Source organism: Mus caroli, chromosome 3 (assembly GCF_900094665.2).
Source record: "Mus caroli chromosome 3, CAROLI_EIJ_v1.1, whole genome shotgun sequence".
Taxonomy (NCBI): Eukaryota; Metazoa; Chordata; class Mammalia; order Rodentia; family Muridae; genus Mus; species Mus caroli.
In genome coordinates, this window is record NC_034572.1 from 83,193,083 (window position 1) to 83,206,133 (window position 13,051).

General features: G+C 45.3%; 1 protein-coding gene across 1 annotated transcript in view; it reads right to left on the reverse strand.

The window, feature by feature from the left end:
• The window catches only part of Ints3 (integrator complex subunit 3), a 42,781-nt gene that overhangs the window by 18,965 nt on the left and 10,765 nt on the right, over positions 1–13,051 (reverse strand). The window contains exons 3-7 of the mRNA XM_021157313.1: positions 11,653–11,736; positions 5,039–5,152; positions 4,704–4,788; positions 3,061–3,127; positions 722–866 (exon numbers count right to left, since the gene is read on the reverse strand). Coding sequence (XP_021012972.1) covers positions 722–866; positions 3,061–3,127; positions 4,704–4,788; positions 5,039–5,152; positions 11,653–11,736 — 495 coding nt within the window. The remainder of the gene's footprint in view (positions 1–721; positions 867–3,060; positions 3,128–4,703; positions 4,789–5,038; positions 5,153–11,652; positions 11,737–13,051) is intronic.

The following is a 13,051-nucleotide window of genomic DNA, read 5'->3' on the forward strand; positions in this document are numbered from 1 at the left end:
TGTAGACCAGGCTGGCCTCGAACTCAGAAATCCGCCTGCCTCTGCCTCCCGAGTGCTGGGATTAAAGGCGTGTGCCACCACGCCCGGCTTGAATTTTTTTTAAAAGAGATTTTTTACTTTATGTGTATCAGTATTTGCCCATGTATATATGTACACAACATACCTACAGAGGCCAGAAGAGAGTGCTAGGTCCCCTGAAACTGGAATTCTATATGGCTGTGAGCCACCATGTAGGTACTGAGAATCAAATCCGGGTCCTCTGTGAGAACAGCACCTGTTCTTAACTACTTGATCTGATATTTCTTTTAACTTTTCCTATGTAGTCAGTGTCCTCATAGCTTAGAGTTAGAATATCTTTCTTGGGAGAAACTATAGTAAATAATTCATAATCCACCCAAGTAAACACAACAATTACTTCTGGGGGAGGTGAGGTTTATGTAACAGTGGGCACACAATAGCTGCTGTCTGTTGTACAACAATGTAAGCTGGAACGGACCAGAAAAGCCCTGAAGATGGTGGCATTATATATGACATTTCTAGGAGCAGGGGTATTCCACTCCGGTTTCCTGTCCTTTGCTCTTGAGCTGTCTAGGGATGATGAAAATACCACATCTGAACCACCTGCACCCCTAACAAGGTATCTCTGGCCCAGAAGCATAAAGGCCACATGGACACCACATCTTGGCATCACTTCCTCATACTGTTTGTCCTGTTCCCTTACCCGTTCCCGAAGCAAGGAGATACAGAAGTCAACTTCCTTCTGCCGAAGGGTCTGGAGCTGGGCAGTCCCATGGTGGTCCACAATAAGTCGGAGGTACGTGTACACAGCCATGGCAATGAGGATGCTGCTCTTCAGTACCCACTCCCTGCAGGAAGGGAAGACACTGCACAGGCCGCTTGCTTAGACCTCAACCTCATACTGCTGTGATGACCACACACTGAGAATAATGGCTTCTGACTTTTGAGGGTTTCACTCTGGCTGTTATTACCCGACTATGAGTTGACTAATAGGTAAAGGTAACTAATTTCCCTCACCAGACAGATGCCTCACTAAGGTAGGTACCAAATGAAATCAGCCTCTTATAACATAAATACATTCACAGCTACCAATAAAGTAACTGTGCTTGTTAACTCATTCAACCGCCAGAGCATATCATAGCTGAAGTGGTGTATGTTAGGCTTGGGAGAGAGGCAAGCTCCATTTTTCCTGCTGAGCTATGGAAAGTGTTTTCAGTCAGTAGTTCTCTTAAGTGTGATGCAAAGACCTCTGGGGATTTCCAGGACCTTTCCAGGCCCCGGAGTTCTTAGAACACATTGTGCTGTGCTGTACCTCTACCAGGCTTATTACTACAGCCCCCAAACCACAAACCTTTCCCCGGCTCTAACCACTCACCCCACCCTCAGATAATTAGTTGCCTGCCCTAACCCAAAATCGGGGAGGATTTGGGGGTGTAGGGGAGGCATCTGATTTTAGACGGCAAAGCCCATTTCCCCAGAGTTTCAGAATTTCCCTGGAAAACAGAGTGATAAAAACATTATCTGTTTCCCGCTGCTTCAAAAGGGACAAAGGTAAAGGCTCAGTGGGGAGGGTCTAAGTACCAAGTCGGCTGTAATTGCTTTGACACCCCTGCTGAAAGGCAGGGAGCTAGAGGAAGAGTTTAATTAATATAACCAGGCAACTTCCTGATTCAGGAAAAGCAATCAAGCTACTTAATTAACTAAAGACCAAGGCCTCTTCTTTTCTTCTTTTTCTTTTGTGTATGTGGGAGCTGTTTTTTGAAACAAGAGTCTTGCTATATAGCCCAGACTAGACTTGAATTCAGAGTAATTCCCCTGCCTCAGCCTCCCAAATGCTAGGATTATATGCCTACACTACTAGGCCCAGTACTGTCCTTTTGTTTTCACAAAATGGAAATGTTAGCCAAGGACATGCGCTTCCTTTTACCCCACATCCCTGAAATCCTGGGAAAGGTTAGGAAAACAGGATGATAAGCTAGAACACAGGTTTCAGTGCCAAGGTGTTCCCTTTCACCGAGAGTGTGAAGGGCTCAGGCAGCCACGCGCTGCTGTGTGACACCTGCATGGGAAATTCAGCTTTAAGGTATGCTAGAACAGAATCCGACACGAGGGACATTATGAGAAGAATCACTTTGGAGGAAGGTCACTAGCAGAGGCACAAATGTGCCATGAGGATGGCACAATGAAGAGGAGAGGCAGATGAAAGGGAGAGCCTCTCACCAAAGGTAGCAGAGAAACACAGAGACCAAGAGAAAGAAGCAGAGGCCAAGTAAGAAACTCCTAGGAAGTCCCACTGCTAGTGTGATGACCAGCCCCAGGGCGGCTGCATAACTGGATCCAGGCCACTAGGTGGCACTACAGAGCAGGGCTGGGCAGAACATAGCTCTCTCCATTATGAAGAAAACCATCCTTTTAATCTGAAATGAATATGAATTTTAGGCCTCTGTCATTTAGCTACTTGATGTCTTTACTCAGAAAGAGTCGCTAAAAGAAGTGATGCAGAAACTGGGACCCTGTTAGCATCAAGGGGAAGCCACAAGCAAATTTACATACTAGAACGGCCCTCACACAGCCCTCCTTCACGTTGTTGGAGAAAAGGAGCCAGAAGGTCAAATGTGGCCCCATGTCACTTTATAGCAGGATTCTCTGCTCCCTAGTCACCTACATCGGCCCTGTGACATTCCAAAAAAGAGCATGTGCTGGACTGAGGCTGGGAGGGAGGAGCGTATGGTACCTGCCAGGCCCGTGTGGTTGGCTGGCCCCTCTGCTGAGCTCATTTCCCTCTCAGTCCCCCCAAACATAAACATTCCAAGGAGGTCTGGGTCAAAAATAAACCCTTATCAGATGAGACCAGATTTTCTGGGCTCTGAGATATTTTAGCAAGCTCCTTCTTTCCCACTCCTCCATCTTTTGACCTTAGTTCTCCATCTGCCGCCATTAGGCCTGCCACACCTTCCCCTGGCCTCAGAGTGCCACCAGCCTTTCTTCCCCATGTCCCAAACTCACACCCCTCACAGCCCCACCCTTCATGGGAGACTCTACCTCTGCTCCGTCAGGATATCCAGAACACTTTCTGCCAACCAGATATTTTTGGCTGTAACATCGCCACCTGATTTCAAGGGGGTGGGAGGGGGAAGAATCAGAATACAGTAGCTCTAATTAGCAACTCAGCTAATCGAATAAATCTCTTCAGTCATCCCGCTGGTCCACTCTCCCACCACTACTGCCCTGAATGCTAGAATAAACCGTTCTCTCTTTTAGGATTTAAAATTTTTTCCCTTTGCCTTGAGAGAGAAAGAATGTTCTAGAACTGCCCACCCCCCAGAGGATGATATTGTTCTATCAACCAGAACTGCAAAGGTAATGCTTTGTCCTTGAAAAGTGATGACTAAGAAAAACAGACCTTAGACACCCCAGCTGAAAAGGCGGTATCTGAACCAGGGCCTAAAAGATGCAGGCAGCTGAGAGCAGCTGCAGTCTACTGTCTGAGAGTCAGGGTGGGATTCAGGAGCCTGACAGGCTAAGGGGTATCTATACACCAGCCTTTGGATCTTGCCACTGAAATCCCTGGAGCAGAATTAAAATGCAGTGTTGCCAGACAAAAATACTGGAATGAGACATGGGGCTGAGAGTGTCAAACAGTTAAGAAAGTGCGAAGAAAGAATAAAAATAAATACTCAGCACACCAAGGCTACACATTGCTCAGGATCTCAGTGGAAAAAAATGTTAGTGTTCACCTAGTTACATCACTAAGATTAGGGCCACACGCGTGACGCAGTGACATCAGTGTTAAGAGAAAATGCACAGCACAGCTGGGTGTGAAGGCGCAGGTAAGAAGCTGTCGCAGGAGGACTGTGGGTGTGAGGCCAGCATGGGCTACATAGCAAGGAGGACTGTGGGTGTGAGGCCAGCATGGGCTACATAGCAAGACTTGTTTTATTTAAAAAGAAAAAGGGGGGAATGGGGAGGGAGGAGCTGGACACAATATACTCCAGAGGTGGAGTGCTTGCCCAAACTCACGAGAACTTAGGTACAGTTCTTATCACCACAGGAAACAAAACAAAAACCAGACACTGATGGTGAAGCAGAGCCACAGAGTTGGCCTCATTTTTATCTATTATTAATACTTTGTTTTGTTTCTTGTTTTAATCAGGAAAACAAAATGCAAACAATCTCAAAGCAGGAGAGGTGGCCTGAGCAGACTTTTCTCATATTCAATATTTCAGAAAGATGTCACAGACGCAAAGATTAGAAAAACCCTAAATGTCAGGGACTATTATTCTGTGACACTGTCCCTCAGACTAGCTCCAAAATGCCAAAATCACTAGCGACCCAGTGTTTAGAACAGGGGCGGAGTCAGGGAAAGCAGAAAGGCAGAGAGCAAATGGCTTCACTCGATTCTCTCTGCACCCCCTTCCTGATCTAGCTCCAGAGAGATGAGTGGCTAACACAGACCAAACCTGGTCAGTTCTTAAGTTAGCAGGAAAAAAATCAAGGTAAGACTCACTAATCCAAAGCCCCCTGTGATTTTCTGATCCATTTTCTTCTGCAACATATGTGGCCAGGAGACATGTACACTAGGGTCCAAACCCTATCACTTGAGTTCCTCACAGGTACTCAACCCTTGCTTAGACTTATCTCTGGGCTCCTTCCCTTTCTTCTAATGCTCTAGCTAGCAAACTTACCTGCAATCTGCTTCATAAATGTCATGCAAACACCATCAGCTCCCAGAACTCCACTCTTTACTAGTTCCCGAACCAACCACACCAACTAAAGGAGAGAAAAAGACATTCGGAGCAGAGATGTGAATTTGGAAAAGGAGCCAACTCAATCGTGCACAGTTTAGATGCACAGTAACAGAGCTGCATCCATACCCTCTCTTTAGAAGGTTCACCTCCAGCCTACACCTCTGAGCTGTTTTCTTTTCTTGTTTGGAGCTGGAGCTTGAATCTAGGCCTTGTGTGTGCTAGGCACATGCTCTAGTGACCCTCCAGTGCCCCCACTTTGCTTTTGGCCTCACCTGAGTACGGCAGGTATCTTGCAGCTTCAAGTACTTCTCCATAAGTAGCTGGTTGATCTTGTTCAGGACGATGTTCATACCATCACGACTCACCAGAGCCAAGTCCCGGTAACACTGTGAGGAATAAGGTTTATGAGTAGTCAGTGAATGGAGATGTTGACCCTATAGCAACCATCCAACCCCAAACCCTTCCTCTTACATAGAAACACAAGTATAGGAGCTGGTGAGATGGCTCAGTGGGTAAAAGCACCGGACTGCTCTTCTGAAGGTCCAGAGTTCAAATCCCAACAACCACATGGTGGCTCACAACCATCCGTAAGGAGATCTGACTCCCTCTTCTGGAGTGTCTGAAGACAGCTACAGTGTACTTACATATAATAAATAAATAAATAAATCTTAAGAAAAAAAAAAAGAAACACGAGTATACTGAGAGGCAACTGAGAGGCAATGGAGAACTGTGTTCTCCATTCTTTCTTCTACAGGGCTCCTCCATTGCAAACTTACCCTCTTCTGCCTCTTGGATTAGGGAAAAAGGACTAAAAGATTCTCTAATAAGGCAAGAAAGTCTGCTGGGCAAAGCTCCTAGTCCTGTCCTTGTCCCCCAACCTCCCTTTTCAGGAAGTGTCATACTGTTTGATGCCACAAGCTGAGCAAACCCAGGTGGAAGCCATCTGTGTTTTATCTGCCAGTAAAAGGTCACTGAAAAATGGGTTTGGGTGAAAGTCAAAAAGAAACCCAGAGGTTTTTAGACTTGCTGTAACCCAGCCAGATGCAGCAAAGGGAATATAAAGGGATCAGGGTCTGGGAGAAGGAACAGAAACAAAACTGTAGTGTCTTAGCTTGATATAGTTGTATGTGCCTATAATCCATCCCAGCATTTGGTGGTTAAAAGAGGGATATCACAAGTTCAAGGCTAGCCTGGGCTACAAAGTGAGACCTTTGCTTAAAACCAAAGCAAAGACAGAGTTTGAGACAGAGTCTTACACTGCAGTTCCTTTTGTTTGAGACAGAGTCTTACACTGCAGTTCCGATTGCCCTGGAACTCACAAAGTAGGGTCATCTTCCTGTCTCAGCCTCCTATGATCACAGGGACGAGCCTCGACGGCCTCTCTTAGCCAGACATGGCTGTATACCACTTGGATCCCAGCACTCAGGAGGCAGAGCCAGATGAATCCCTGTGAAGCCAACCTAGTCTACAAAGTGAGTTCAAGGCCAGGGTTACATAGAGAAAGCTGTCTCACAGCAGCAGCAGCAGCAGCAGCAACAACAACAACAAACTAACAAACCTTTATTTTTATCTGAGTGTGTGGGTCAGAGGAAGGCTCTGTGTGGCAATGCTTTTACCCACTCATCCCCTTGCTGGCCCCCAAACATGAACTTTATTAACTAAATGACTTCTTCTGTTCTCTTGAATGACCTTTGCTTTTGCCAAGTATTGACGTGTTGGGGAGTGGGGGGCTTAGCATCCTTCCCCTAGGGGATACGGAAGTGTACAAGTTTCTTCTGAGTCACTGCTTGCCTTTCCCTCAGACCTTTTCCTACCCTGCTTCTCTTCAATGAGTTCAGGCCTTAGGGAACCTCATTAGCTGCCTGGTGCACCTGCTGAGTTCTATCTTGTCATGGACTCAGCCAAAAGGGTAAAACTTAAGGAGATATCAGCTTCTTAGCTACAGAGAAACCTCTGTAATCTCAGCATTTGGGAGGTAGGAGGAAGACCAGGCGTTTAAGGCCATCCTCAGCTACATAGAAAGTTTGAGGACAGTCTGAGCCACCTGAGATCCTGTCAAGAAGGTGGGGGATGTTATAATAGTGACATAGGGTCCTGCCCCTAACCAAGAATCTATTTGCAATTGATAGCTGCTGGCAAAGGCAAAATTATCAGTGTCAGTGGGTGTGCCAACCACACTCCGAGGCAGCTGCATGCTCAGGATTAGCTGGCCAACATAGAACAGACTCCATGCTTTTTTATTATGGAGGCTTTTGTTTCCTTTTCTTTTGGCAAGTTTTGGTCTTAGTGGGTTGTTTTTATTACTTGTTTTGATTTGCATTTGTGTGTATGGGGTTTTTCGTTTGTTTTGTTTGTTGTTAGAAAGGGTCTCTACATAGTTCTGGCTGTCCTTGAACTCACTAAGCTGGCACTCATAAAGAGCCACCTGCTCTGCCTCTCAAGTGTTGGGATTAAAGGCATGTGCCACCATGCCCAAACACCATTCTTTTTAAAATTTTTATATTTTATTTATATGAGTACCCTGTGGCAGTCCAAAAGAGGGTATCAGATCCCATTATAGATGGTTGTGAGCTACCAAGTGGTTGCTGGGAATTGAACTCAGGGCCTCTGAAGAGCAGTCAGTGCTCTTCAGCCCCCTCTCCCTCCCCCTGCCATCATTTTTATGGTTTTGGTTTTGTTTTAGAGAGAGAACACACATAAAATTAGGTGGGTAGGGATATGGGGAGGATCTTAGCGAAGTTAGAGAAAGAAAAATACTCAAATTTTTGAAGATGTTACTTATTATTTCCTGTATTTGTACAGATGAGTAAGTAGGCTTAAGGAGTGAGGAGGGTAGGAGAAAGAAACAGGAGCATGGGGAGGGGAGGGAGCCTGCCTGGGATAACGTAAGAGACTGGAGAGAAGCAGCATTAAAGTGCAGCTAATGACACACATCTATAATCCCAGCCCAGACAGAATGAGGAGACCCTGTCACAGAACAAACAAACAAATCCAGGCTGCCTAATTCCAAAGTCCACCCATAAGCACCTCACACAACTATGAAAACAAAATAAGAAGACAAGACTGCCAGTGATGAAGGGAAGAATTATGACATCTGAGAAATGACCCCATTATAAACTCTCTCACCCTAACATTCTAAAGCAAGGCAGCTCCTTGGCCTTGGCGGGAAGAGGGCTCTCATCACCTCCCCCTCTCCTGTGGTTACATCACTCATCTGATGAAAACAACAACAGAGATCCTTCACGTGCCACTTTTGGAGTCTCACACTCCAGAGAGAATTTATCCTTTGACTCTATCTAGGAGTAGATTGTTGAGAGATTAAAAACAGAAACCACAAGGGAAAAAGGACAAGGTAAGGGCCTCCAGTGAGCTTCTGCCGACATGCTGTTCTGGAGACTCCCCATTGGTAAGTCACAGAAGGTCCTAGGGATGAGGGAGGCAGAGGTAAAAAGAAAACCATGCTGAGCTAACCACATAAGAGCCTTGTCTGTTAAAATCAAAGACGAACTTACAGAAATGTAGACAGACTCAGGACAGGGAAGGAGGACATATTTTTCAGGTGCTGTGAGTCCAGAAGAAGAGCAGTAACCTTGCCTAACTCCACACTCCACCAGGAATATTTAGAGATGAACTACTCATAACACAGAGCTGGGGACCAAGAATACCACATGCCCTGTGGTAACCTCTGTGCCAGTCTGCTGACTGCTTTGGAGAGAAGCAGATGGGAGGACAAACAAAAACACAAAGAGAAACAGATGAGAGCAGAGGATCTTAAAGGAAAAGGACAGAGAGGCAGGGAGGTAGCCCTTTAGCCTGATCCTGCTGGGAATGAATGTAACACAGCAGCACTTGAGCACATAGGCTGCCTGCAAAAGGAGCCTGGACCAAAAAGGGACTAGCACTGAGTCTGGGACAATCTGAGGGAGAGATCTGTGCACTGATGTTGGCTTTTCCAGTTACCTTTTAACTGATTTCTAGAACCTGCAGGGTTTAGACCCCAGCTTAGCCTTTGATCACCAGTTCCTCAAGCAGCCCTTACTCCATATATTTAATTCAGATAGCAAATAGGAAGTAAATAAAGTCCAAGGCTATTCAGCATCCGTGAAAGAGTTGTCAGAGGAATTCTAAGGTGGATGAAGCACATGTATATGAACCTGGTGCAGCTGTCCTCAGTTATGAAAGAGAAATGGTTCACCTCCCTCAAGAACATGGGCCTGTAACACAGTGGTACAATACATATTTACAATGTAGAGCCTGTGGCTTCTCAATGCCAAGGCAGAAAGAAAAGAGAGCAGGCACAGCCCGATCCCCTCACCGAGGCTCACCAAGGTCTGACTTAGACATCACCTAAAACAAACTCTTTCAGAAGGCAAGCTGGTTTGCACTCAGATAACTCGGGTGTTACTGGGTTGGTTTGTTTTGCTTTTGTAGGTAGCACCTTACTTAACTGCAGGCTGGCCTGATGCCTCTTATTGCTTTATTTGTCAGTGTGAGTTTATGTACACCAGTGTGTTGTGCCTTGGAGGCCAGTGAGGGTGTCAGATACCCTGGAACTGGAGTTATAGGCAGCTGTGAGCTGTGATGTGGGTGCTGGGAACTGAAGCTGGGACTTCTGCAAGAGCAATGAATGCTCTTAACCATTGAACCATCGCTCCAGCCATTTTTTTTTAAATTTAACTTATTTAATTTTAACTGGCTTAGTATTTGATATATAGCTCTTAACTGGCCTTGAACTCAAGGCAATCTTCCTATCTTAACTTCCCAAATACTGATATTACAGGCGTGAACCACTGGGCCCAATTTGTGGGGGTGGAGGGAACCCTGGCTCAACCCAGGGCTTCACACAAGCCACACTATATCCAATCAGATTTAAACATGTATTTTATATATTATTGGGGGGGGGGAGAGAAGAGAGGAGAGAAGAGAGAGAGAGAGGAGAGAGAGAAAGAGAGAGAGAGAAGAGAGAGAAAGAGAGAGAAGAGAGGAGAGAGAGAGAGAGAGAGAGAGAGAAGCTAGCTACCCATTGGGAATCTGTCCCCTCCCTCTTCCTTAAGTTCTGAGAATCAAACTCAAGCTATCAGGGTTTTATGGCAAGTATGTCTATCAGCTGAGCTATCTCACTGGTCCTTAAATCACACTTGAATTATAATACCTATAAAAATATATAGAGGCAGGTCAATCTCTGAGTTCAAGGCCAGCCTGGTCTACAGACTGAGTTCCAGGACAGCCAGGGCTACACAGAGAAACCCTGAAAAAAAAAGTATACCCTGAAAATTAAACGATAGCCCCACTTATCCACCTCATCTTTGTCAACAATTTCCTTAAAATCACTGAGCTCACGTAACTGCTTAGCATAACCAAATGAATGACATCCATTTATCTCTAGAGATCTGAATGATCAATTCAGTGTGAAATGAAATCCCAACACTTGGGAAGCTGGGGAAACCAGAACCCAAAGTCATCTTGGAATATCTCAAAAAAAAAAAAAAAAAAAAAAGGCACAAACAGAATTCCACTTAACAAAGTTCACACTGCCTGGCCTTCCTCTGGGAAGCTAGAGTGTGTCAAGAGCTGCTGCTGCTGTCCTTCCCTTTACCTTTGCAGGCGCCCTAAGCGGCTTCAGAGAATTAAGAAAGCAGGTTCCCACACCCACAAATACTCTGTTGATGTAAGCATCCCTGTCAGGATACCAGGAGAGTCTCTGAGAATGAGTTTCCTTTGGTTATCCCTAAACAAATGACAATAGAGCTAAATTCCAAGGCACTTTAAGGAGGGCCTGCGGTCTAGAAGGGAGAAAGCTACAAAAGCCATAGTGGTTTTAGACACATAGAGTGGAACATAACAGTAGGCAAAGAACAAATCTGTTTTCTTCCACACCACCTGTGCTCAGAGAAAGGCCAGGAACCGACTCCACACTTCTCCCTTCTGTCAGAGGGATCCAGCCAGATCCAAACAAACTTTAACTCAGTATGCCAGGACTACAAAGATACAAAGTTGCTGGAAGGGGCAATCTGAACAAACGAAGACTTAGTTTTACAAAGAGAACAGACGCTGAGAAACTATCCCGCCTGGCCCTGAGCCGCCTGCACTGGAGTCTCTTCTGTTTACCAAAATGCCAGGCTGATTCTTGGCAATACTCTAGGAAGCCGGGCTCCACTGTTGTCCGGAGTCTTCTTAATTATTACATTAAGTCATTTAATCTAAAGGTTACATGCTACCATTTTAAGCCTGTTTTCTGTTCCTTTGTCAAAGCAGAAGCCACAGACTACAGGTCCTCTTTCTCTGGATGAGAGCTCCCATGGGCTTGGTTGTCCTCCATCTCCTCCATACCCCAAATAAATGCCAATTTTGACCTTCATAGTCTTAGACCTGAAACTTTAACAGTCATGTGTTTTCTTTTTCTCCAACTGCTTTTTCTTGCCTTTTAGCTTTAGTATCTGGGGACAGAAATGACTCTAGCCAGAGAGTAATGAATTCACTGAGAATAAGGGTCTTAAGAACACATTTAGAGAACACAGAGATTCAGCTCTTATCCAGAGTGTGACTGCAGGGCGGTGGCGGTGGCTGACGCATGCCTTTAATCCCAGCACTTGGGAGGTAGAGGCAGAGGGATCTCTTGTCAATTCCAGGCTGGCCTGTCTACAGAGAGTTCTAGGACAGCCAGGGATACAGAGAAAGCCTATCTTGAAAAACCAAAAAAGAAGGAGGAGAAGGAGGAAGAGGAAAAAGAGAAGGAGGAGGAGGAGAAAGAGGAAGAGGAGGAGGAGGAGGAAGAGGAGGAGAAGGAGAAGGAGAAGGAGGAGAAGAAGAAGGAGAGTGACATACCTTCAGTTAATGAGTAAAAGGTCCCTAGATTTTCATGGATCGAGGGAAGACGGCGCCTTACCTTCTGGGCTTGGGCAGGCTCAGTGAGGACAAGAGTAAACAGGCCTAGGCAGATCTCCTCATGCTGGGGAGGTCCTTTGCACACCTGGGAGGTGAGAGAGGGAAAGAATTAGCTGTCTCTCCTATGTAGGAAGCATAAGCACAATTTTCTCCTAGAAGTCTCAGGACTCTTAGTGGGGAAAATCAGCTCTCAAATATGATTCTGTCTCTTAATAGGAATGAGGCACCTATGTCAGGAGAGAGGCAGGAAAGGGAAAACTCACTTTCTCTAACAACCTAGAACTGGAAAGGACAAGAGTTAATACTTAGGATGAGAAAAGTGAGGGAGTTGTGCTGATCCTGCAATGCAGGATATCCACACCAACCACACCTCGGACAACCTCGGGGGGCTTCAATACAGATAATGTCTGGCAGTGTGCGAGTAAATTCCTAAATATTTACTCTGCAAGACTCCTCTACATTATTTTTAAACTATTTTTTTCAGTTTGCATACAAATTAATAGGATTTACTACAGTATTTTTATACATGTCATTATTTAATTTTTTTTATTTATCTTGTATATGTATGGTATTGTATGTGTATAGAATATCTGTGTGTTGTATGCACATGGTTAAATGGGCCCAAGGTGGATGCTGAGTATCTTCCTCACTCAATCTCTACATTTACTTTTGAAATAGGGTTTTTCACTCAATCTGAAGCGCTTAGATTTGGCTAGGCTAGTTGGCCAGCCAATAAGCTTCATCCCCACCAGAGGCCATGCCCAGGCCAGGGTTCCATGCTATTTGCTGCTATTGTATTAAGTGATCCATGCTCAGCTTGTTCAGCGGGCACTTTACTGATCCACCAACCCAACCGCATTACCTACATTATTGTTCATTAATTAATTAGTATGGTCTGTGTGTACCTCTGGAAGTCACAGGACAATTTGTAGACGTTGGTTCCCTCTTCTAACATGTGGGTCATGTGGGTCTCCTGGACGGAACTCAGGCAAGCAGTCAAGCTTAGAGGCAGACACTTTCATCCACTGCCCATTTCATCAGCTGCTATTACATAAACTCCTCACATGTGCTATTTAAAGATGTATTTATTTCATATATGTGAGTACACTATAGCTGTCTTCAGACATAGCAGAAGAGGGAATCGGATCCCATTACAGACAGTTGTGAGCCACCATGTGGTTGCTGGGCATTGAACTCAGGACCTCTGGAAGAGCAGCAGTCAGTGCTCTTAACTGCTGAGCCATCACTCCAGCCCCACAAATAGCTACTTAAAATGATTTAACTGCACTGACTGATAGAGAGGTCAAAGTTAAAATATTTATAAGAATGATTTGCAAAAAAAAGAAACTATAGCCAGTCATGGTGGTGCACACCTTTAATCCCAGCACTCGGGAGGCAGA